General features: G+C 52.4%; 1 protein-coding gene across 3 annotated transcripts; it reads left to right on the forward strand.

The window, feature by feature from the left end:
• Window positions 1-44: 44 nt before the first annotated feature.
• On the forward strand, window positions 45-23,559 carry gab2 (GRB2-associated binding protein 2). Of its 3 annotated transcripts, none has more exons than XM_029172341.3 (10): window positions 45-518; window positions 10,799-11,099; window positions 17,640-17,847; window positions 19,120-19,733; window positions 20,208-20,305; window positions 20,484-20,763; window positions 20,853-20,943; window positions 21,018-21,120; window positions 21,235-21,354; window positions 21,435-23,559. In XM_029172341.3, exons 1-10 carry the CDS (start codon window positions 447-449, stop codon window positions 21,576-21,578), a joined length of 2,031 nt encoding a protein of 676 aa, XP_029028174.1. In that variant the 5' UTR covers window positions 45-446; the 3' UTR covers window positions 21,579-23,559. The 3 variants fall into 3 exon arrangements, with proteins under 3 accessions (XP_029028174.1, XP_029028173.1, XP_029028175.1); XM_029172340.2 differs by having other exon boundaries at window positions 46-518; window positions 21,232-21,354; XM_029172342.2 differs by having other exon boundaries at window positions 47-518; window positions 19,120-19,697; window positions 21,232-21,354.
• Window positions 23,560-24,476: the final 917 nt, after the last annotated feature.

Raw genomic sequence — 24,476 nt, forward strand, 5'->3', positions numbered from 1 at the left:
CTATTATTTACACTCTTCGGGATCTTGCAGCCACTTTGTGGGAAGCAGCTCTCCCATCCTGTTTGTCCGACAGTCCATCCCTCTTTCGCTCGGTGGGCGTGGCGTGAGTTGGGAAAACAAACTGCGGGCGCCGTGTGATACTTCCTCACACCCCGCATCAGTTGAGTTTCCCCGCGGCCCCTCCTCGGCTCCGTCTGCGTAATCCTCAAAGAGTGCGCGTTTTTTTCCGCCAAGCGGGGCTTTTACGCACGGCTGCGCGCTGTACCGTCGGAAGCCGCTGACAGCATCGCCGGCCAGCACTGCGATTTTCATCAAATGGGGGGAGCCGGCGGCGCCCGCGAGAGCCGCGCGGCGACAGCACTTTGAACAAGTCCGCTTTCGGGAGCCGTCATGTGCTGACGGGACGCGGCAGCGCGGCGAGGACACGGCGGCAGACGCAGACGAACATGAGCGGCGGAGAAATCATCTTCCAGGGCTGGCTGAGGAAGTCCCCACCGGAGAAGAAGCTCCGGAGATATGTGAGTGCTCCATCCCCTCACTTTTAGTTGTTGCGCGTCCGTGGGTTCGTGTCGCCGTCCTTCTGGGTTCTGTTCGTCTCAGGTGAGTGGCGTCGACGGACGTTTGAAGCTGAGCCGCAGCAGGTGCATCGTTCCACCTTCCGGCCCTGCGCGTTGTTGTGGGGTCGCATGTGAGCTAAAGCCTGGCATTTCTGATTATGACGCGCACCGAGGTCTGGAAACGTGCGTTTTATGTCTAAACACAATTAGACGGTGGTTCAGTAAGTCCAGGTGAATTTACAACTCTGAAACACCTGAACATTCTACTTTTGGCTTCATTCAACCACAATAAGCTCCCGTCCAATCAACTCTGTGATCAGTTTTTCTCTTTTTATATAAAACATTATCCCAAAACTGGTGACAGTTGAACAGCACTTGATTGGCACGATAAGGCTCTCTGTCCAAAGCTGTTGGTCTATTTTTGTTGGGTGTTGGGAGAGAAACGGCTGCAAATCAGATAATAGGATTTATGGAAGCAGACAGAACCATGAGACAATCTCCCATAAATACAGCTGTCCACTGTTTATGTGTGGTGTTGTGTTACCAGGCCTCTCCGTGTTCCTCCTAGCTGACTTCGCCATGATGTCATCTGTGTTTCATCTGGAAACCCATCCTCACGTCTTTGACCCCCCCCCCCCCCCCCCTTTTGTCCCGTCTCTTCCTCATTGTCTTCCTCCTAAAGCTGGCTTATGTTTATATAGAGACCACCGTGGTCAGTGCAGTGGTACATGGCAGTACTGTATAAACACCCACAATGCACATTGGAGCCAACATAATGGCCTTTCTCCGGCAGGGGAGCAGCTCGTCTCATCCTGCTTCTCACCCCGAGCACTCGCCCATTAGCAGCGACACACACGCGTACACAGTTCCAGCCAGGAACCAGTGTCATGAGATGGACTTGTGAATGTGATAATCTGTCCATCTTGAATTCCTTCCACTTAAAGTCAGGCCGTGGACAATCGGGACCATTTACTCAGCAGGACTGCTGTCGTTTGACATTGTTGACATTCTGGCGCGGAGCGATATCTTCAGATATTACTTTCGCATACTCTCAGACTTTCCAGTTTTAAGGTGTGTGTTGTGTTTTCCAAGCGCGATCGCTCATTGTTCTGGAATGAGCAGAGAAGTGAGGAATGTATTGTTTCAGAGGCAGAAGTGAAATGTCGCGGCGGTTTGCACAGTTCCACTTCTTCTAACCCGACTAATCCTTTCTAACACCTTCCCTGTGAACGAGTTCAACCACAGAGTCCCCCCTAAGCCAGACGAGGCCTCTGTTTGTTAATTTGCTGAACGATCGGCCATTGTGTTCCGACGCACGGCGCTGCCTGTTGACAGCCGCGCAGGATCCAGCGCCGGAGCGAAAACTGGTACTACCACCGCAGCCCTGGCATGCAAATCGCATGCAAAGTCAGGAACTCCAGCGCTCGCGGCAGTTGAGGCTGTGGCGGAGGCGGCGATCGCGGCTGTCTGCGCAGACAGATGTGACTGCGCACGCAGATGTTGGATGCAAACGGTGCCGCAGACGTGTAGGCAGTCTCTTTGCAACGCGGCTTTCTCGTGTCTGACACAGTAAACATGTCGGCATCGTCGTGGTGCGGAGCGAGGGTCCGGCGGTGGATGGATGCTGTGCTTCATGCGTCTGCTAAACCAACGCACAGCCGTCTTCACCGCAGCGCTGAGCGGCTTTTATGATGATAAACAAGTAGAAATCCTCAGTTTGCTTTCCAGCCTGTTTCCGCTTCCCTGAGGGAAACTGCTGGACTTCCTATGTTCATGTGTTATATTAAGTCTTACCTCGCAGACAGACTCGGCGTGATTCATAAATGCAACACGTCCTCGTGTCAACAGCTCCGCTCCTGTTCTCAGGTTGGGATCAACCCTCCCACAGGTCTGTTGTTGCATCTGACATCACAGACGTGTCTGTTCACATACAGTAAAGAGTTGCCACATACCAGACAGATCGTATCGTATCGGCGAGGCCGTGGGTGCCGCGTGCGCTCCCGCCGGCCGCCAGGCCGCTGGTGGAGGTGGGGTGGGGGGGCGCCAGCCCGCGTGCGTCCCACCACCAGCCTGCGTCCCACCACCAGCTCGCGTCCCACCACCAGCTCGCGTCCCACCGCCAGCTCGCGTCCCCCCACCAGCCCGCGTCCCACCACCAGCCTGCGTCCCACCACCAGCTCGCGTCCCACCGCCAGCGCGCGTCCCACCGCCAGCCCGCGTCCCCCCACCAGCCCGCGTCCCACCACCAGCCTGCGTCCCACCACCAGCCCGCGTCCCACCACCAGCTCGCGTCCCACCACCAGCTCGCGTCCCACCACCAGCTCGCGTCCCACCGCCAGCGCGCGTCCCACCACCAGCCCGCGTCCCACCACCAGCCTGCGTCCCACCGCCAGCTCGCGTCCCACCGCCAGCGCGCGTCCCACCGCCAGCTCGCGTCCCCCCACCAGCCTGCGTCCCACCACCAGCCTGCGTCCCACCACCAGCTCGCGTCCCACCACCAGCTCGCGTCCCACCGCCAGCGCGCGTCCCACCACCAGCCCACCGCCAGCCCGCGTCCCACCGCCAGCGCGCGTCCCACCGCCAGCGCGCGTCCCACCACCAGCTCGCGTCCCACCACCACCTCACGTCGCACCACCAGCGTGCGTCCCACCACCAGCTCGCGTCCCACCGCCAGCTCGCGTCCCACCACCAGCCCGCGTCCCAGAGTTGCCACATACCAGACAGATCGTATCGTATCGGCGAGGCCGTGGGTGCCGCGTGCGCTCCCGCCGGCCGCCAGGCCGCTGGTGGAGGTGGGGTGGGGGGGCGCCAGCCCGCGTGCGTCCCACCACCAGCCTGCGTCCCACCGCCAGCGCGCGTCCCACCGCCAGCGTGCGTCCCACCGCCAGCGCGCGTCCCACCGCCAGCGCGCGTCCCACCACCAGCCCACCGCCAGCGCGCGTCCCACCGCCAGCGCGCGTCCCACCGCCAGCGCGCGTCCCACCATCAGCCCACCGCCAGCTCGCGTCCCACCACCAGCGCGGGCTCGGGGCTGCTGTTGTTTTGCAGAGGGGCTTTGGGAAGTCCTTGCCCTCGGAGGTCAGGCCAGAACGCCTCCCAGTTCCTGCTTTGACAGACACCCAGCACTCACACAGACGCTCCCCTTGTCCGCCTTGTTTTTGGGGCCTTATATGGGCCTTTCCCGGGGGCTACAAATCTGGACTGGCTTTTAATGGCGGCGACATGTCACTTTCATTGATATAAAGCGTAAATTCGGTCACAGTCACCTGCAGGTACATCCGTCCTTCGCTGTAACTGTCCCGCGGCCGTGTTTGAACCTTTGTCATCATCCTGCCCTCGACGGGAACTTCGTGGAGCCTGCGTGTTTTCTGTCTATAAGTTAATTTTTGCGCCAATAGCAGAGGGCACACTTCCTTTGGATGGCACCTACAGGAAGTGTTATGACACAGGCCTCATGACAGCCCAACAAATTGAATCAGTCTGTGAGTAGAAGTGTGTATTTTTTAATCTATCAATACTGAAAATAGCATCAATCAAGAGATTAGAGCCTATGGATTTTTTCTTGTCACTTGAAGCAGCTGTGAGAATGTTTCACTCAGTGCATTCAACCACAACTTTAAAGTAAAAAACAGTCAGACTTGGATCATGAGCAGCTTCTGTGAATAATCCGTTACAGATTCTGTCAATTCTGATGATAACTGCACTAAAACATGGCTGCTTATCAATAATATGCGGCTGTGTGACATCATTTCAAAGTATCGAGTGAAGTATTTTATAGTAATATGCTTTACTGTTTGTTTCCGTTCATAATTAATGTGCTTTCCACGCTGCTAATCAGACCCACACACGGAGCTGTTAGCTAACGTGTCATATGACTGAGCAGACCGGCCTCCTGGAGTAAATGTGGTTTTCCTGTCATAGTGAGAGGCAGTTGAAGTCGTACTGAGCAGAACTTAAAAGGAGCCTTTCAGTAGCAGATCTGTGCCAGCATTCAGGTTCAAGCAGCTGCTTTAATCTGAGGCTCAGGTTTACAGGTTGTTGTCATAAATTCAATGAGTGTCGTGGTGCAGTGACGGGGATGACACAGGGTGCTATTTTTAGCCCCTGGGTGGACGGTGACGATGCCTGTGATTGGATGAGCTCCCTGTCGCATCCATTTTATGACGGGTTACGACCAGAAACGCTGTTGCCTATTGTGAGGCCCCACAGATTTATGATGTCCCTTCACGGGGCCAAGTGATGGGTCGAAGCATCATATAACACCCATGGGAAAGTTCCCCCATGTGGCTCACTCTGCTTTGTATTGTTAACAGACGTGTAGCAGCCAACAGGACGTAGATCAATACTAACTAGCTAGAAGCTTAGAAATCGCATTAAGACTTTAGAATATTTCTCATTTTGCAGGGATGCTGATAAATGCTTGTAAGTTTTGATTTGAAGCAGGTACAAGATACTGTGACTTTTTTCCATAATTGAGACCGTGAGCGGTGCTAAATGAGGTGAGAGCCGTCCTGTTTTGCTGCAGAGGTTTGTAGGAGTTGGAAAAGTGTAAGCAAAGTTCCTTTTGGCTGTGGTTGTGGCGCACGTGGTTTCAGTATAGTCATACTGAGAAAAGGCGTGAGCTCGCACAGGTTTCTCTGTAAAGCAGCAAATTGTTTGTTAGGAAACAGCGTTCGGTGGAAAAATCCTGGGCTCGTGTACACATTTAAATCAGGTGTGCGAGTTGTCAACGCGGGCAACAAGTCGCTGAAGTGATGAAAAAGAACCGCGTCTGCTGTTGCTTTAATATAAATACTGTCCTAACGCTGACTGAATACGTTGTGATTTGTTTTGTCTGAGCATCCAGACACTGATGAGTCTTCGTTCTGAATCAGGAACTGAAATTTCCTACATCCGACGCAGGGATAAGAATAAACAGTGAGTGTAAAAATGCAGACGTTACAAAAGAAGAACGACGACTACGTCTACGATCAGCAGACGTGGATCTGTCTGAGCTGAGTCCAAGGTTTACAGCTGATCTAATGCACTCGCTGGCAGCTCCCCCACCCCCACTCACTGATTTAATCCCATTAATGTATTCGTTTAATAATCACATCACTATGATTGTGTCAGCTGGGATGAATGATCGGCTCGGACAAACGCCCTTCGCTGCATTGTGACGTTCATTCCTTCATTCATTCATTCATTCATTCATTCAATCATTCAATCATTCAGTTCAGTTGGAATTGTATCGCGTGTTTAGGCAGATAGCAAATCTATTGACTTGAACCTGTGAGTGACCAAACATGTCTATTAAGACCAAAGTCAAAGCAAATATTATGACATTTCTTGAATGAATCTTGGACGATGACTAAATGAATATTGGGAAATCTTTGCATCGAACGCTTGCATCGTGACCCACGGTAACGAGCGCGGTGCACACAAATACAGTAAGGCCAGATTAACGAGGCAACCAATTAAGGGGCAGGTGTGTCTGCGCTCCGTGCTCCATTCGCTTCCCAAAGTCGTGCATGTGAAGGCGTCTTTGAAGGCGCGAGCGGGAGCGAACCCTCCGCGTACTGATCCGCAGCGGCGCCGGCAGATGGCTCCGGCACGGGAAGCGGCACAAAGAGTTGTGATTGAACATAATGCTGCGCGTTAGTCAAACTGTCAGGGCGGGCTCCTCGCCGTAATGGAGGCGCGGCGAGAGATTACTCATCCTCCTAATGATGCCAGTGTTCAACGGCAAATTGGGGCTGATTATATCTGCCGAGAGCTTTGGAGAGGACGTCTTTCACTGGGCGGCTGCAGATTTCGCAGATGATTGAGTGGATGCGGAGAGCGAGGACCGAGTCTTTTCATCCCCACACCTGTCGGGCGGAGCCTCGTGTCGCCGTGACGTCACGGGGTGTTGGATGAATGCAACGCTCTCGCCACGGCTCGGCGCGTCCCGCGTCCATTCACAATCGCGACGTCTGGATCGGCAGCGTCTTTGTCTCTGCGTTAATAGCAGCACGTCCTCGCGTTGGCGGTGGTTGGAACGACTCTGATTCACGTTCCACTCCTCGATGGCTCTGACATAATTTGCAACCCACAGTTTTGATTAACATCCGATTTGTTGCAGAAACTGGTGCAAATGACACATGAAGTTCTTTTTATAGCCACAGGTCTATGATTAGTATCATGACATGACAAATTCCTCTCATAGTGAGGAAGTCTAATCCTATATCGTCTTGCGGCGGCTTGTTGCTCAGAGTGGGTGCTTTGGGAAACCCGAGTGGAACCGTAGCAGAGCTCCAATGCAGCCGCCTGTCGTTTGGCTCCGCTCTCTTAAACATCCCCTGCTGTTTACATGTCCAGCGCTCACTCGCAGCGGGGCTGTTGTCCAGGCGGGGTGTCTGGATGTCTTCACGGCTGCAGCCGTGCTGCTGCAGACGTGGACGGCCCACGCGTTGTTGACGCACCGTCGGGCCGCTGTGTTTCTGACCTACATGTTTCTGGACCCGCTCCAGAGCCTTGTATTATAAACTTTGTCTGGGACAGATGTCTGCTACGCATCTGAGCCAAGGCCGATGTGTGGAGACGGCGCTAAGGTTCTCTGGTGCCCGTCTGTGGCGAATAAACATACCAACACCTGACTATCTACTGCACCGCTCCTTCATGAGGAGTTGAGTCCGTTCCCGCGATCGTTTTTCCACGGAGAACATTTGGAAATGTGCCCTCCCATAAAATACCTGGCAACGCAAACGAGTTCTGCGATCGGCCGATCAGCGGTCTTCAGACGGAACTGGATTCTGTTTCCAGAACGTGGGCTGACGTGCGACCAGCTATTGATCGGGCCGTTTAATCAGGCCTCGGCCGTCGCTGTGCACGCTGCATTTCAGCACATTAGCGGCCGCGCGCCCATCGTAGCCGTTCCACCTCATCACGCTTGCAGAGTCCGGAGCAGTTTTCTGGAAAGACACAATCTTGGGCTTCATTCAACAGAAGGGACGAAAAAGCAGTCAGCAACGTGCTAAATATTCCTCTTTTGTTCTTGGCTAACAGCTCCCACATGGAACAGGAGTGGGATGAATGCGTTACAGGGAGGGTTTGTCTGCGGGCTGCGATGCCTGATGTCCTAATTCGCTTAAAGGGGGCGTCCTGCCTGATGGAGGCCCAGCGTTTACCTGCACGGGCGGCCGTTCCTCTGTGCGAAGCAGCTGCACGAGGAAACGCACACAAGCCGAGCGGAGCTGGTGTTTGTGCAGCTGTGCGGCGCGCGTGTGTACACTGCAGCAGGTAACGCAGACGCCGCGCCGCCAGCTCCTCCCCCCGGGTTCAGCGGGAGGAGACCGGTCTCACCCTCCACGACATGGATGTTTGCTCGCGCTCGTTTAAAAACATGTTGACTGATGCCTATCGGCCAGCGTGTTGACACAGCCTACTACGCGGCGCGCTCCTGCTCCACCAGACACACCTTAGATAATTGTTTTGGCCACAACCATGTGCAGGTTCATCAGCTGTAACCGGGGCGGCAGCGATGAGTTGGGCTCAGACAGGACCGGGCGAGTGAATAAACTAAACGCTGTGCAGGTCGTCGTCCCCGTCGCGTCTGAACTTCTGTATTAATTTGTTTTCCCAGCATCATTGTGTTGCCCAAAATAGACTGAACTGTGTGTACGTCTAAACACACAAGGCAACAAAAGGGAGCCGCTCCGACAAACTGGTTTTGATCCTATTTTTAGCCATAAACTCAAAAGTTTGTTTCGTCCGACGTTTTCCTTCCCACTGGTCTAAAATAGATGCAGCGATGGTTTAAACGGGGTCGCTGTTTCTGTGTGTGGCTGCAGCCGGAGCGCGGTACAGTACTGTAAGATGGAGCCGCCGCAGGACCGACAGCGCTGAAGTGTGCGTTCACAGCTCCGGGTGGCTGCACTTCTTCAAGTGGTGTGTGACAGGCTACACACACACAAACACACACACACACACACACACACACACACACACACACACACACACACACACACACACACACACTCTAAACTTGCATCCCAGCCTTTCTGAGCGCTGTCTTTGCTTAGATTTGACCTGTGTTTACCTTCCGTCTCCATCAACAGAACACGATGAGCCAGTACACGGGTGTTACAGCACGTCCTGTGTGGTTCACAGACAATAACGCAACGCTTTGATATTGCGTTCGTGCATTCGGGCGGCGGTGAGCGGCCCGGTCAGCGCGGCGGAGCCGGAGCCGCGGGGGGGAGGGGACGCAGCCTAGTTTCCAGCATGGGCCCTGGCTTCCCGGGGCTCAGACAGTGATCGATGGGCTCAGACGGGCTCTGCGGAGCAGGCGCTGGGTGGGAGGGAGGCTGCTCGTGCTGTGTCCTCTCGCCTCATGACTTACTTCACCGGGGACGAGAAGAGAAGGGGAGAAGTTGCTGAAAGGATCATTAGAATTGGAAGTTTCCTCTCACTTCCTGTGCAAAAGTGTGAGTAGTAAGTGTAATGAGAAGGAAAAAGGCGCAGCCCCCTCAATCGCACAGCGCCTCGTCTTGAATAAAACAACTGCTTTTCCTGTGGAAAGACTGCTTCTATTTTTAGCCTGATGAGGCCTCGTGAAATTAGTTGTCTGTTCCTTGTGGTTGAGATCTGCTGCGACGGGTCAGCGCCGTGGCCACAGCTACAGCGGAGGATGCCAGGAATAACCCAGTCGGGCCGCTCCGACCCCTCGGAACCGGGCAGCGCTCCAGCTTTCAGTGAGGTGACGCTCCGTCTTTCCAGAAAAGGTAATAGAGTTCAGACGCATGAACCTGGAAAGGACGCGACTGCAGTGATGCTGGCGCTTGTTGTTCGAGGAGTGCGATGACTGTACTGGCTTTTACGAAATAGGGTCGTTTTAGCTGGAGGAGAAAACTCGACGCCTCTGGAATTCTTTCCTCCACACCCTTTACCAGTACAATCCACATCACCATCCTCCCATACTGAGAAATGACCTAATGCAGAGTTCACGAGCTGATGAAAAACGATCAGAACCAAGTCTTGCTCTCGTGTTTTTCTACTTCCTGAGTCTTCATCTAGTGGTGCGATCTGCTATCGGCGGATCAGCCTTCAAATAAACTGAAGAAGCCTCAGCCCAATACTTCAGGAGTCCTTCAGTTATGAGCTGAAGATAAGATCGCAATCTGCACTTCCTGGAAAAAAATGTGTCGCTGCTTCTTCGTCGCTGTGTTTCCAACAAGCAGCGCTGAGCAGAACGCGGCGTCGACGCCGTGCGTGGACCCTGCGGCCTCAGAGACGTCGCCGTGATGTCCGATTCATTCCAATGATAAATCTCCGCCAGCTTGTGAACTTCTTATTACGTAATTACTGCATCTGGCGCCTCGGTCCCAGGAGAAGCATGGGGACGAGGATGAAAAGGCCCGCGAGGGCTCGGCAGAGGTGCAGTGTGACCCGTTTGCTTGTGTGTGTACGTCTGCGGGGCGTCAGTCGGAGCGTGGAGGGGTGTGGGGTGTGTGTGTGGTGGGGGGGGGGGGCTGCAGCCGTGTTTGTGCTGCTGGAGGGAGAGGCGGCCTGCAGGATCCTGTGTGTCAGCAGCCTGCATGTGAGACTCACTGCCTGGCGGAAGTGCATCACTGGCAGACGTCCAAAGCCCCCTCCACCCCCCTTCACCCCCCTCCACCCCGCTTCCTGGTCTATCTTCCTCTTTGTGCCTCCAAACACAGAGTCCCTTTAAGACGACTGCTGGAAAACGTATGGGGCTGACGCGAGGCCCCCGTCCTTCCGTTGTGGTTTTCCAGTTACAACAATGGTGGCACTGGTGTGACAGTGAGCGCTGTCACATGTTTCCTGCTCTTCAGTTATGCCAGGAGATAACTCTGCACACGCTCCAAGGAAACTACAGCGATCGCTGTATGAAAGGTGGTACCTTGGCTATTACTGGGCCACAGCGCTGTCACTCAGCAGTGGGCGGAGCCTGGCAGCTTGTAATGAGCAAAGCTCTTAGAGCGTGGAGGGATAACAGCACAGGAAATACGTTGGGAGACACTAAACACCTGCTGCCTCTTCCTCCTCCCCCAACACACACACACACACACACACACACACACACACACACACACACACACACACACACACACACGGGTAAACTTTAGCTTCTCACACGTCTGTTCTGATCAACCACAAGTCCAGCTGTTGAATGTGTTTCATTCTGCCACATACATCATGGGATGAACATTAAAGTGGTTTTGGCTTCTCGTCAGCTGAAGTCCTCTGTTGTTTCCCAGGCCTGGAAGAAGCGGTGGTTCATCCTCCGCAGCGGCCGCATGAGCGGCGACCCCGACGTTCTCGAGTACTACAAGAACGACCACTCCAAGAAGCCCATCCGGGTCATCGACCTGCACTGCTGCGACCAGGTGGACTCGGGCCTGACCTTCAAGAGGAAGGAGTTCCAGGACAGCTTCGTGTTCGCCATCAGGACCTTCGACCGCACCTTTTACCTTGTGGCCGAGACCGAGGACGAGATGAACAAGTGGGTCCGCGCCGTCTGCCAGCTGTGTGGCTTCAACCAGTCGGACGACGTCCACGGTAGGAAACCGTCACCGGCCGGTGCTGCGTTGGGCTGCACCACTGCTCCCTTCTTTAACCAGCTTTGATTTTAAAATAAACAGTGCGTTACAGGATTATATGCCATCTAATGGACCTATCGGACCAATAAAACGTTCAGTGTATGAGCAATAAAACAGAAACAGTTATGTTACTTAACAGCCTGCATCTTAGTTTTCACATAAATCTACAGAAATAGTGAAAGAGAGCGTTTCTGCCCCAGTACTGACGGTTTCCTTAAATAACGGCCTCAGGTTTGTCTGTACTTTTAATTAGATCATTAAAATTAAATGTGTGGGTCATTTCACATGTTAGTAGCAGATAGGAAGATCTGATGACATGAAATGGTGCTACTAGCAGCATCCTAACGCACGGCTAACACTGTTCCAGCGCTGCTCGTCCTCACGCAGTAGTTAAACTGCGCAGCCACTGCTCCCGTCGCCTCAGTCGCTCCTCGCTATGATCTTCGCCGCTTAAAAACAAAGCTCCTAATTATGGAAAGTGTTACCAGCTCATAACGCAGCAGTGGGGGAAGGTGTCATTAGTGGATAGGTTTCAGGCTTATGTGATGGTGAAATCAGGTAGCAGCTGTGGCAGCATCTCCCCACCTCCATTCGTTCTACACTGATCCGTGGAGTTGGTTGAGAGAAGCAGCGCTCCGTTTCGTCCGTCCTCCTCCAGATTGCACTTAAGCTGTTTTCTTCCCACCATCTGGCGGCCGACAGACGTTGTGCTGTTCGCACATGGCCGATCATCTGTAACTCGCAGCATATCCAGGTGTGGAACGAAGAAGCAGCTGCCGACAGCGTAATGATCTGCACAGCACCAGCGCGTGGCCTCGGTCCGAGTCCGGCTGCAGGCGCGGGTTGAAGGCCGAGGGGGGTGTGATGATCAGCGACTGGAGTGGGTGCAGTCATCACATCAGGCTCAACATCCACCGAGATCTTTAGAGAAGCATTACCATAGTTAGCACAGCTCCTTTAAGCATAATGCTCTTTAGTAATTGAGAAGGATAATATTTTCAACCCGGACATTGTGTTCATTAGAACCAGAACTTCCTGCTGGCAGTGATGCTTTTCTCCTGAAGCAGATGCTTTCTTTATTATAATCCTTTTATAAATAAACAGTATGAATAAAGTGGGGTCTGACGGGATGTCTTCAGGTGGATAATGGGCCGCTCACACAGGCCGGGGCCAGATGAGTGCGTGTGTTCACTTGAGTTTGGTCTAATGAGTTTTATTGTGTGCTCTCTGTGAGTAAACAAACACGCTCAGTTACACGCACGCACGTACGCGAGTGTCATTTCCTTGTAAATACCAACTGAGCGAGAGGCTTTTCCACAGAAGACGCTGTTGACTGAGCAGACGCAGACCCATCCTCCCTCTGAACAGCTCCCTTGAGTGATATCAGGTTGTTGCCAGAGTGGCAGGATTAGTGATCGTCTAACGAGCTAACTGTGTAACCACTGCTCGTCATCAGAGTAGTTTACCTCACATTTCCTGGTTTCTAGAAATGAATTCTCTCCTCCTCTGCAGAATCTCGCCATATGGAAACTCTCTGCGCTTTCAGATCCTGCGTGTGTGTGGGTGAAGATGTGTATGACCGGATTGCTTTCTGTCTGCACCAATATTCCTTCTGCAACATCTCCTTTCTGCTTCTTCGATCCTGCGAAGCACGATGTGTTTGCTCCGGCTGCACACGAGCTGTTTTTAACCTGCTGAGTTGCATGTGTGGGTTTTTGTGATTACAGTTTGATGGAGTGACTCAGATATTTGCATGGTGTTTGGAGGTAACAGAAGAGACCGGGAATTCCCTCTCTGAAAGAAAACAAACTGGACTGAAAAAAACCCCCTGAGAAGTTAGTTCCTCTTATGGAAATGACGAGAAGAAGCAAAGATACCACGTTACACCGGCAGCTTGTCGTCACACGGAGCCAAACAGAACGCGTTGCCATGGCAACGGGATGCCTGACATTCACACCCACGGGGTTCTGCAGCCGGACTGGAGTTTTATACGAGGTCCTAACTGGTTTGGTGGATGTGTCTGAACTCAACGCTGATCAGAACCGGCCCGTGCTGCTGGTTCTGAGCTGCTTCTCGGCACCGGGGAAAGTGGCCCGAGGGCGGGTCGTTGTTACACAACTCCTGAATGCGACTCGCTGTCTCGTCTTTAATCTTCTCCTCTGTCTCGTGTGACCACTGGGTTTTCCAGACAGTCATCGTTCATTGTTTTAGGCGCTGCGCCTGCGGAGCCGGCGAAGGTCGCTCCGTGTGTAAAGGCATCCAAGTGGGAAACCGACAGACCGTCTAGGTTTTCTGCTGCAGCACATAGACATTCCTGCAGAACCTGTTCGCTGTGGAAGCAGCGCGTCGTTTCTGGAGGGACTAGCAGACAAGTTGCACCGAATAACACCCAGTGGCTGCTCCCTCTGCCTGCACATGCACGTCTGCATGTCCCCGCCCAAAGTGCCCTTCGCCTGCATTGATTTTTGCTGGAGTAATGAGACTCGGTGGCACTGGAAGGTCGGGTTTCTGCTGCCACAGACCCGTGTGAGGACGCTGCATCCACCTGCTTGAACCCAGAGACTGGAGCCCGTTGAACGCTGGGATCAGTGCCTGCACCTGTCGTCACAAAGCAGATGTGGCTTTTGACGCTGCTGCTCTGAGCCAGAACCTGTTTACTGATGCACTGTTGTCTGGACCGAACAGGCCGACGTGTGAGTCTGTTTGTGCTGAGTCGGCCTCTTTCTGGCGAGGCAGCGCTGGTGTTCGCGGCGTCCTTATCAGATGTCGCCGGGCCGGCGTGCGTCTCCCCGAGCGCGTTCTAATGAGGGGAACGTGGCCTCGTCGGCTTTGTTTGGTCCTGGCAGCTGTTTGAACTCTGAGACGAGGATAATCTCCAGGATAAGGGGAGATTCTCACTAGTCAGCATTGTGTGTGTGTGTGTGTGTGTGTGTGTGTGTGTGTGTGTGTGTGTGTGTGTGTGTGTGTGTGTGTGTGTGTGTGTGTGTGTGTGTGTGTGTGTGTGTGTGTGTGTGTGTGTGTTCCATCTTTTGCTCCCACTCTTTTGTTTTCCCTCCTCTTCATTTGTCTGTTTCCCACAAGCTGGTGAGAAACGGAACAAAGAACAGCCACTAAATCAACATTTCCCTCTGTGAAATAGACGTTTGGAAACAAAGCGTTACATTTATTATTTACGTGATTTGTTTGCATATTCGACGTAGACTTTGTTACAGCCCAGTCACACTGTGATTGCTGTTTGAATACGAGCTGATGATGACATTTGATGTGATGGAGCCAATCTTCCACTTCCTCTTTAAGTAGAAGCTTCTCCCCTTCACTGTCCTCCTGTTTCCTGCAGTGCCTGTGTGTTGTGTGGCTCATAATCTCTATGGATTCACACGAGTCATTTTCCGCAGTCACATGGAAGCACATTGTTCTGGACCGGCTTCTTTTCTGGCTGTTTAGCGCTGCACATGTTTGCTCCTGATGCGGTCTCCCTCTTCGCGCGTTCACTGTGATTGGTGCCTGCAGACAGACGTCAGTCGTCCTTTACTTTTCTACCAAAGACATGAATGTGGGCAGCAGCTGTTTGGGGATCATTAGCTTGATGCAGCGTCTGCAAAGTGGAGCTTTTTGTCAGAATGTATTGATCTTTTTTTACGATAGGTCACATTTAAGAACCACCCACAGTCTTGTGTCATTTAATCGAGAGAAGCAATGAAAACCCAGACTCCACCCCTGCTTTTTAGCAGTGTCTCTCTCCTGTACACGAGGTCAAAGCAGCGAAACGAGCCGCTGTTTTTAGATTCCAAACTCCGACAGGCCTGAACCTTTTTAGGTGATTGATCAGTTCAGTGCTCTGAGACCAACTGATGCTGCAGTGTGGTGGAGGGGCGGCGCTCACATGATGCTGTGGGGCGAGCAGGCGCAGGGGAGTAATGTGATCACGGGCTGCGCCTGTGTGTCTGCTCCCTCCGCTCAGCCCTCCTGCGGGTTCTGCGAGGGAGCACGACGCCGCCGTGTCACTTTGTTCACGTCAGGGCAGCTCGCGGGGCCGGGACGCCGCGTTCTGAGTGCAGCGGAGCCTCGCCTTCGTCGTGTGCTAATGGACACGGCCTCCTGGGACGCCGCTGTGGAGCTGCAGAGCTCATTCATGCCCAAAGCCCAGTGCTTTCGTACGATTGAAATTCAGCTGCCAGTCATTGAAGTTTGATTTAGGTAGATGCATTTTCCAAAGGCACGACAGGTGGACAGCATGTACCCGACGTTAGCGCTGCCTTTCCCTTAGCTCCCCCAGTTCAATGGGTCAGTGGCATTTTCTATTTTTACATCTCGTTTCAGATTAGATTATCACATGTCCTCGTCTAGTAAGTGAGCACCGAGAGGAAATGAGCACCTTACAAAGACGTTCTTGTCCTCCGTGATCCAGCAGGGTTCTAATTTTGGCCCCCCGAGAGCAGCAGCCAGCTTCTATTAGATTAGAGCCACAGAGCAGATGAGACAGTAGGTGATATATTACAGGGCGTAATTGGAAAATTGCTCATGAACTTATTACCTCTCTGACCCGGAGTATCCATGTCGTCCGCTGGCCGAACGGGTCTCCTAATGCACTGCTGCTGATGCTTGGACGCTGGTCTGGGGCTGAGGAATGCTGTGGGAAGCACTTTTCATCCCTTTCAACTTGTTTGTTTGATGTTTGTGCTGTTCCAGAGAAAAGGGTTTGAGCTACTGACGAACAGGCTCATAATCCAAAAAGCAGCAATTTCCCTTTATTTCCCAGTCCCTCCCACTTTCATTATATTTCTTAGTTTAATGAATGACTTCCTCCTTTGGCTAATAAACATTTAACCCCCTCCCGATGTCACACTTTCGTGGAAGCACCTAGTTTTATGTTTCAGTGTGTGTCTTCTCTCCTCTTCCTCCATTTCTGCCTTGTGAAGTTGATGGAGCTGCTTCCCAGCCGTCGTATTTATCATCAGACCCATTAGTGTCAGTGATGAGCCACGGAGGCTCTTCCATCAGCAGCCTGAGCCGCTCGTCTTCGCGTCGACAGCCGCGAGTCGCGTCGTCGCTGAATCAAACATTATTTAGGCCACATACGACATGACTGTCCAGCTCACGCCGCGCTGCGCTTTCAACTTTTCGGTTTTTATCAGCGCTGCTTGTGTTTTGTGTGTAGCTCTCCTCTCTGGCAAAGGGAGGAACTGTCTTTCTACAACAAATCAATATATCTGCCCGTGTTAGCGGCTCTAGTACTCGCCGCAGTGGATGAAAGCTTTTTGCAAAGCTTTCTGTGGATCAAGAAGATGATGCCTTACCAGCGCTGGGAGAGTGGAATCTCTCAGAACAATGGTGTAATTGATGATCATTGAGTCGGGGGGGGGGAGTCCCTGCCTGCATGTGTGGCTCAGTCTGGGCATCTCGCTGACGTCCACCGCCCTGGTGACCCCACAGCCGAGGCCTTTTCCCCAGGGCGTGGATGTGACCTCATTCTGCTAACCGGCCTCCATCATAGGCTCCACACACACACACACACACACACACGCACACACACGTGTGTGCATGTGTTTTCTGTTGCTCACAGGCCGTGGGCATTCTGTATGGTCAGCTCGTAGCGTGACTCGCAACCACTGCCGTCTTCCTAAAGGGCACGTTGATGCGTGGTGTTCTTTGTAAAGGTCTGATAAGGGACGTGAATGATGAGGACAAAGGAAGTCCTTTTTTAGATATCGTTTGAAAAACATATTATTTTGCATTAATATATATATATATATATAGTTTATTAATATATTAGATTCTGTAAATACATTGACTATATCAGACACATCCTACAATTCATCCCTTTTGCAATAAAGATTGAGCTGGTTGAACGTTATCTGCTGTTTGTTGTAGCAGAGAGTGTGTTTTTGCTCCCTCCCATCAGCCAGCGCTGCACACAGCACCATGGGTCGATGGATCAGGGGGCCGCCCACTCCCTCCTCCTCGCTCGGTGTGCGCCTCCTCACGCTGGCCCGCTGCCCGGCCTGTTTGCAGTAGCCCCGTCTCAGATTTGCCTTTTCTTCGCAGCCTTTCACTGCAGACGCACTATTGGAGATGTCGCACACAAGCGAACAGGAGCTTTTTCTTGAGAAATAAATAAATATCTGGGTAAAATCAAAGAGCATAGAAAGACTCGTGTGCTGCTGAACTACTTTGCAGCTGAAAAAAGCAGAAGGATCCTGTTTTCTCTCGTCCCCTGAGACGGATCTCTCTTTCTATTGATTAGAAAGCAGACTGAAAGCAACTGAATACAAGACTCCAGGCGAGACAGGGTCATGTAATGGCTCACGGTCCCACCGACCTTTGGCTTTAAACCCCATGACGAGAATGGGAAGATTAACAGATCGCTGCTTGACTGGTTGTACTTTCTGTAGCACAGGATGCATGTCACATCTGAAGGAAATGCTCCACACAAGGCAGATTGTGAATGAAGGCAGATCTGCACCAGACAATCATTACCTCCCGTTTCTCCTGTCCACAGATGGCAGGTTGCACCACGTGCCCAGATCGGTCGGCGCAGACGTCCCCGGATCCACCACGTCCTCCGCCCCCATCCACTCCAGCCAGCCGGTGCTCTTCACCTTCGACGTGCCCATGCGCCACGCGCACCACAACTCGCTGTCCAACAGCGCGCCCCAGGACTACCTGCTGCTCCACCAGTGCATGAGCAGGAAGACGGAGAGTGCACGGTAAAGGTCACGACCCGCGTGCACCCGGTGCCGGCTTCCTGGTATCTGTTAATGCAGATAATCCTCAGCTTAGGAGCCCCCGAGGGTTAAACTGGAGGCGGCTTTGTCCGCATGTGGATTCAAGCATGGTGGACAGATTGTATTTTACAAAGGCTGTGTGTGAAGAATTAATTTCAACTCATACATAGCGTATGGACACATAAGCCTGTGTAGTAGCAGAAGAGCAGCAGTGTTTATGTAAAACTGAGCTTTTCTACTAACATTCACCTCACGTGCTGCCACTATCACGCCTGCTTCCAAGAATCAAAAAGCAGCTTTAATAATGACGACATTCAGCAGATGCCGTAGATGATCAATGAGGTTGAGGATGCAATTCATCACTGCTATAGGTTCAGACTCACCGAGGGGAGATCTGCCCTCTCAGCCACAGCATTTGCACATGGATCCGCTGTGTAAGGCCTCTTCGGAAGCCAGGAAACGTCCGTCCTGTCACATTCATGCAGATGTTTGCGTCCCCTGCTCGCTGGGCCTGCTAATTAAGACCAGCATCTGGTCGTGAGGAGCTGTACTGGTCCCAGCAGACTGGGCTGATGACCAGTGGAATTAATGTGACTCTGTGCTGCCACAATGATGGAAGTCAGACTGAGCAGAGGAACTAATGAGCAATGATTTAAATACTGAGGAGGGCGGAAGGAAAGAATTGATAAACAGAATGCCATCTGGCACCAGATAATGCAGTCGGAGAGGGCGAAACCCAGCGGCCATAGTAATTCCATCACAGTGATGCTTTTCTAATTATTAAAGTTACCAATGCAGAATCCCAGGACGCAGAATCCCAGGAGACTCTAGCACAGGCATAAAGACACGATTGGTTGCTGATCTCTTGTTTTCGCATCGGCCACATCGGCCCATTGCTCAGCTAACTGCCCAGAAATGTTTGAGCTGCAGGGTCGCTCTCGTTGCCGTTCAAGGTCATGCCCTGCGATGGAGGGAGAATAAATGAGGCGTGTCCCTGAGGTGGAACCCGAGAAACTGCAAAAATCTGTAATTTTCCCTCAACCTGGATCATTAGAGGATGAGATGCAACCAAATGTGATTTTCACTGAAAGGTTAAAAATACAGAAATTGCACGGTTTATGTCCCACTGGGGACGCGTGCAGACGCCTATAGAGGTCGATTCCTCTGCAGTGCTGCAGTGCCTCCTAGTGGCTGCGTGAGCAACTACGCTCAAGTACCAGGAGGCGCCCGCTAACCGCCGTGTGTTTGTTGCAGGAGCGCCAGCTTCTCCCAGGCCACGCGGAGCAGCCTGCTGGTGGGCAGCGAGTCGGCGGCGCAGAAGCTGTCCCACGGCCTCTCCCACTGCCTCAACGGCTCGGCCGGCCAGCTGCACGGCTTCTACAGCCTGCCCAAAACTGGCAGGCACCGCGACGACTCGCCCGAGGCCTGCTACGTGCTGCCGCGCGGCCACAGCGCCGACCTGCCGGAGCCCGGCGCCGCCGACCCGGAGGCCGAGGAGGTGTACACCTACAAGACGCCCTGCAACGCCCTCGCCGCCGCCGCCGCGCACGCCCACGAGCGGCCGCCCGACAACTACGACCTCCCCACGACCCCCGGCTCCTTCTACCAGATCCCCCGGGCCTTCGACAAGAACCACAACGCCTTGACGCCCTCCGGCTGCGACTCGTCCGGCGCGCCTCCCCCCAGACCCCCCAAGCCGAGCCACGGGTCCGAGGGCCCGTGGGGGAGTCCGCAGTCAGCAGGAAGCCAGAACGGAGACGCGACGTCCGCCGTGTCCGTGATCCCACGGAGGAACACGCTCCCGGCCGTGGAGAACATCCGGCTGCACCGAGGTTCCTGTCAAATGCTTCTTCTTTACGCCGCCTCATGTAAATGGCAGCATCCTGTTTTCCCACCTCTTGTCTTGAAATGTGCAGTTTCTCTTCCGCCTCCCCCCGTCTCTCGTTTTACTGATTTAACCCTTTCAGCCGGGCAGAAACGAAGGCGCCGTTCCGTTCGGCCCTGATGAAGTCCAAGCCGTGCGGCCGGAACGCCTCGTTCCAGGGAGCGCGCGCATGTGATTGGCGTGTGCTGCTCTCGCTCTCTGTGTGGAGAAGGAACGTCCGGCCTCTCGCGGCTGAGGACCCGTGACCCTTGTTAGCGAGGCTAGCGGCCCTTTCCCACACCTGTGCTGCAAATGCTAATTATAACCCAGTCAAGCATTTAATTAGATGTCCTCTCGCTCCGTTTGTTTCATTAGAGGCACGTTTTTACTCCTGGAGTCACTGACTCCGGCTGCACCGTTTGAGCCGAGACTCTTCCTTTGGCTTCATATTGATTTATCTCCTCGCCTCTGTCCTCAGGCTCCTCCTTTGAAACGAACAGCCATCACCGGCCCATCCATTTCAACAGCTCCGGCCAGTCTGTGGAGTCTGTCCACGACGGTTTCAGCTCCTACCTGGTGAGTCACTGGCTCCGTTTCAGTGCGTTCCCTGCACAAATGGATACTGTCAGCCCGAAATCGTAAATTTCCCAGATATACGGTGCATTTCTATCGGAATAAATTGAGCTGAGTGCTGCGCTTTTCTGCCATATTGAGTCCGGGGAGTTTATGGATGTCGTGTGATTTGTGACACCAGAGATCCAGAGCGCCTCTGACTCGCTCCGACAGCGGCAACTCGGATGACAACTACGTGCCCATGAACCCCGGCTCCTCGCCGCTCAGCGCCGCCCAAGCTGACAGTCCTAAGAATATCTACATCCCCATGAGCCCCGGGCCGCATCACTTTGACTTCCCAGGATTCTCCGCAACGCTACCTGCCCGCAAGGGGAGCAGCGCCTCTCTGTGTCACCGGCCCGGCCGCCTCAGCGACGTGACGCCGCCTCCCATCAACCGCAACCTCAAACCTGACAGGAAGTGTGAGTTTTGGGCTGACGGAGCAGCTCCCAGCGCTCGTTTCCCGCACCGGGCGCGTGTTGTTCACAGTAGCTGCTCTTGTGTCCCACAGCGAAGCCGACACCCCTGGATCTGAAGAACAACGGGATCATTGACGAGCTGCCGTTCAAGAGCCCGGTCACCATGTCCTGGACGCGGCCCCTGTGAGTCTGACGTCGCCCCTTCGAGCGGCGGTACGGTTTGGTTGAGGCGCTCACTCTCGTCTGCTCTCCTTCAGGCCGGCCATGAACTCCATGTCTTCCCAGCATTGCCGACCCATCTCCACACAGAGCATCACCAGCACCGACTCCGCAGACAGCGAGGAGAATTATGTGGCCATGGTGAGTGGCGGCCGGAGGCGAGGCCGCGCTCGCACGCTGCCTTCTTTGTTCGACTGATTGATTGACCGGCTGTTGCGCCGCGCTGTGAAGCCTCTCCTCCGCTCCCATTAGCAGAACCCATCGTCTACCTCCCCAGCCGTGAGCGGCACCAGCAGCCCGGCCCCCCGGAAGTGTGGCAACGTGGACTACCTGGCCCTGGACTTCCAGCCCGGGTCCCCCAGCCCACACAGAAAGGTGAGGGGAGCGTTTATCAGCTTTGTCCGTGCGCGTTCCACAGCCAGAATCTCACTCCCGCCCTGTTTCTCATTCCACAGCCCTCCACGTCCTCCGTGACCTCGGATGAGAAGGTCGACTATGTGCAAGTTGACAAGGAGAAGACGCAGGCGCTGCAGAGCACCATGCAGGAGTGGACGGACGTGCGGCAGTCGACGGAACCTGCCAAAGGGGTCAAGTCCTGACAGTGACCCGAAACGTGACCAAGAACAGTTCCGAGTCAAGAGCCACTGGTGTTACGCTTCTGTCATTAACATGAATAATGGTTGAGCTCGTTTCAAACAAAGCCATAACCGCTCCTGTGCCTGCTGTGATTAACATGCAGAGCTCTGCCGACGTGCAGGTGATCACATCATATGGGTGCCGGCGCTCTGCCAAGGCTCCGCATGCAGACTGTTAAACAGTGGGTCCGACCCCCCCCCCCCCCCCCCCCCCACACACACACACACACACACACACACACACCGCACCCGCTGCCAGTCACATGTACAAAATCTGCCCAAAAGCTGCTAATGCGAAAGCAGGAGCTGGTCCATAGTCACGATACGGTGAGCGTTTGCTCTGGTCTCGGCCTCAGGTCCGCTCCGGTTTTCACATGCAGGCGCGCTCCCTCTCTTCACGTCAGTCCGTCGTTTGTTGCTGAGTCGTGCAGAAGCGGTGAGGAGATTATTTCCACCGCGGGCGATCATTTCAGCTTAGCCGTGCATGTCTGGCGAGAGGAGAAGCAAATAAAACAGCTCAACAAATATGTGTGTCGCTATCCACACGCAGGTACAAAGTCCCAGACGTGCACGTGTGCGGTGACGTGCACGTGCGCGGTGACGTGCACCAACGCCAGGCTCAAACGGACTTCAGTGGTCAATTCACCTCAGCTCACATTCTAATATATTTAATTTTCAAGGCGTCCTGACCCAGAGAAGCCCGTTGAAGTAAAGTTAAACCCATAAGATGACGCTTCCTTAACAAGAACAGGTAGTTTGAAGGAGCAATTAAACATTCGCCGATGTATTGGTCAAACACTACAGCTGCGTCTCTGCAAAGTAATTATTTCCTGTATGTAAATTCTTAACAGGTTGAGATGTTTTCAGAGCATCTTGACTGGTAGAAACTTGATGCGGGTGCACTACATTAACATAGAAGGTTTAGCCACTGACGACCGACGCTGAAAAGCTGTTGAGTTGATTTTTTTTTTGTGTATTTCTTCAATTTGCCTTAAACTTGTGTCTAAGTGAGGACTTTAAATTCAGCCTTGGACAAATGTTATTATTTACTTAGAGCCATATTTTGTTTAGGACGACAGCGTGATCGGATTTTAGTTCAAATTAAGTCCAGTATTTTATTGTGGGCTGGAACCACTGAAGGATGAATCCTGATATGAGCAGCGTGGCCGTGCGGTTGTAGGTGGTTATTACAATTATTATTATTATTATTATTATTATTATTATTATTATTATTATTATTTGACTAGAATTGACTTCTTAAGATTTTTTCTACTGTTTTTACCGCTTTTTGTATTCACCATTATTTTTTTTACTGACGTGTAAGCAAGTGATAAGACAATGGGATCAGACTAACTGAAGCCATGTTTGTCACAACAGATATTTTTTTCTGTCCTTATAACTGAATTGCATCTGCACGTGCTAAACGGAGACCGGTGAACCCCTCCATTCAAGGAGCCAAAGCAGAACTGCCTCCCCCTCGGCGCCTGGACTGAAATGGACCTGTAATTTATTGTCTAGGCGGAACCGAGCCGTGTATGTGTTGTGGTCAGTTGTGAGTAGTGGTTTGTTGTTTGACAGTCAGACTGGGCCCCAGTGAGGTCTCTGCTCAGGTCTCCTGTCAGTCCCTCACTATTAGAGAGTTTTCAACCACTGTTATTGCTACTACTGTAAAGCATTTGCAGATTTGCTTGTGTGTTAATTTATTAATTTATTGTGTGTTTTGGAGATGATAATTGTAAAAAAAAGAACGAAAAACCCCTTCTCTCTACTAACCGTGATGTATGCGAACTTGTCTTGATTTTGTGAAGCAATATGACGAACGGCGGCAGTGTGGCGGTGATGTGGTACAGTAAATCTGGGATTCACGAGGATACAACGTTTTGTAATACCTGTGTAATAGTAGACTTAAACCTCTGGACATAGAATAAACCAACAAGTGAAAGTTTGGCGTTGTCTCACAGTCACAATGCCTTCAGCGTTAGTCTCACATTTTTGCTTGGTGCTGTAATTGTTCAGGTTTTGGCTCTCTGCTGCCCCCTGCTGTTCAGAGCTGCAGCTGCATCCAGACAAACGTCTGCTGTTGAGGATGTGGATGACCCATATTGGTTTTTGAAAGCAGATGCACATTCTGGAGCTTCTGCAGCGCCTGCACTTTTATTCCATTTTCATTTTTCATACTTGAAACTTCCACCGAACCCTTTTTTTGCCTCATAGTTTTACACGTGACAGGGAAGTTCATTTCGGTGGTAGTATGTATTAATAATAATCCTTCTAAATGTCCTCTCATTCATTTAGGGAGCTTCAGTCTTTATTTGCTACTTTAACCTGTGACCATAAACCTTTTTGTCTCTATTTCGGGCTAAAATGAAGAACAAAAGAAAAAAAAGACATATCAAGGGAAATTCTTTCCTCCATTTTCATTCTGCCATTTCTTAGATTTCTGATATGAATCACAAATGAAAATGATGCATTCATGCATGTGGAAACCTGTCTGTCTGCTCATGACCCTGACGTGTGGCAGGTGAGTTGGTGCTCTGCGGGCAGTGAGGCACTGACCACGGCGCAGGCTGCAAATCCTGCTCTACTTTGACCCGTCATTTGTTGTTTGGCTATTTTTTTTTTTTTTTTTTTTTTTTTTTGTAACGGCAGTGAAGTAAGTTGCTGCTCAGCAGCGCTGATTTCCTCTTGGGCTCTTTTTTCAAGGACACGTTGCCTCTGTGTTTTTGTGGTTTTCCTCCGGGTGCTTCAGTTTCCTTCTGCTTTAGAAAAAAATCCATCCTGTCTCCATTAAGTGTCAGCAAGACTATTTTTCTATTAGTGCAGCGGCATCAGTAAGTGTTGAGCGAAACAGTGGACAAGTCT

This window comes from Betta splendens, chromosome 13, assembly GCF_900634795.4.
Source record: "Betta splendens chromosome 13, fBetSpl5.4, whole genome shotgun sequence".
Taxonomy (NCBI): Eukaryota; Metazoa; Chordata; class Actinopteri; order Anabantiformes; family Osphronemidae; genus Betta; species Betta splendens.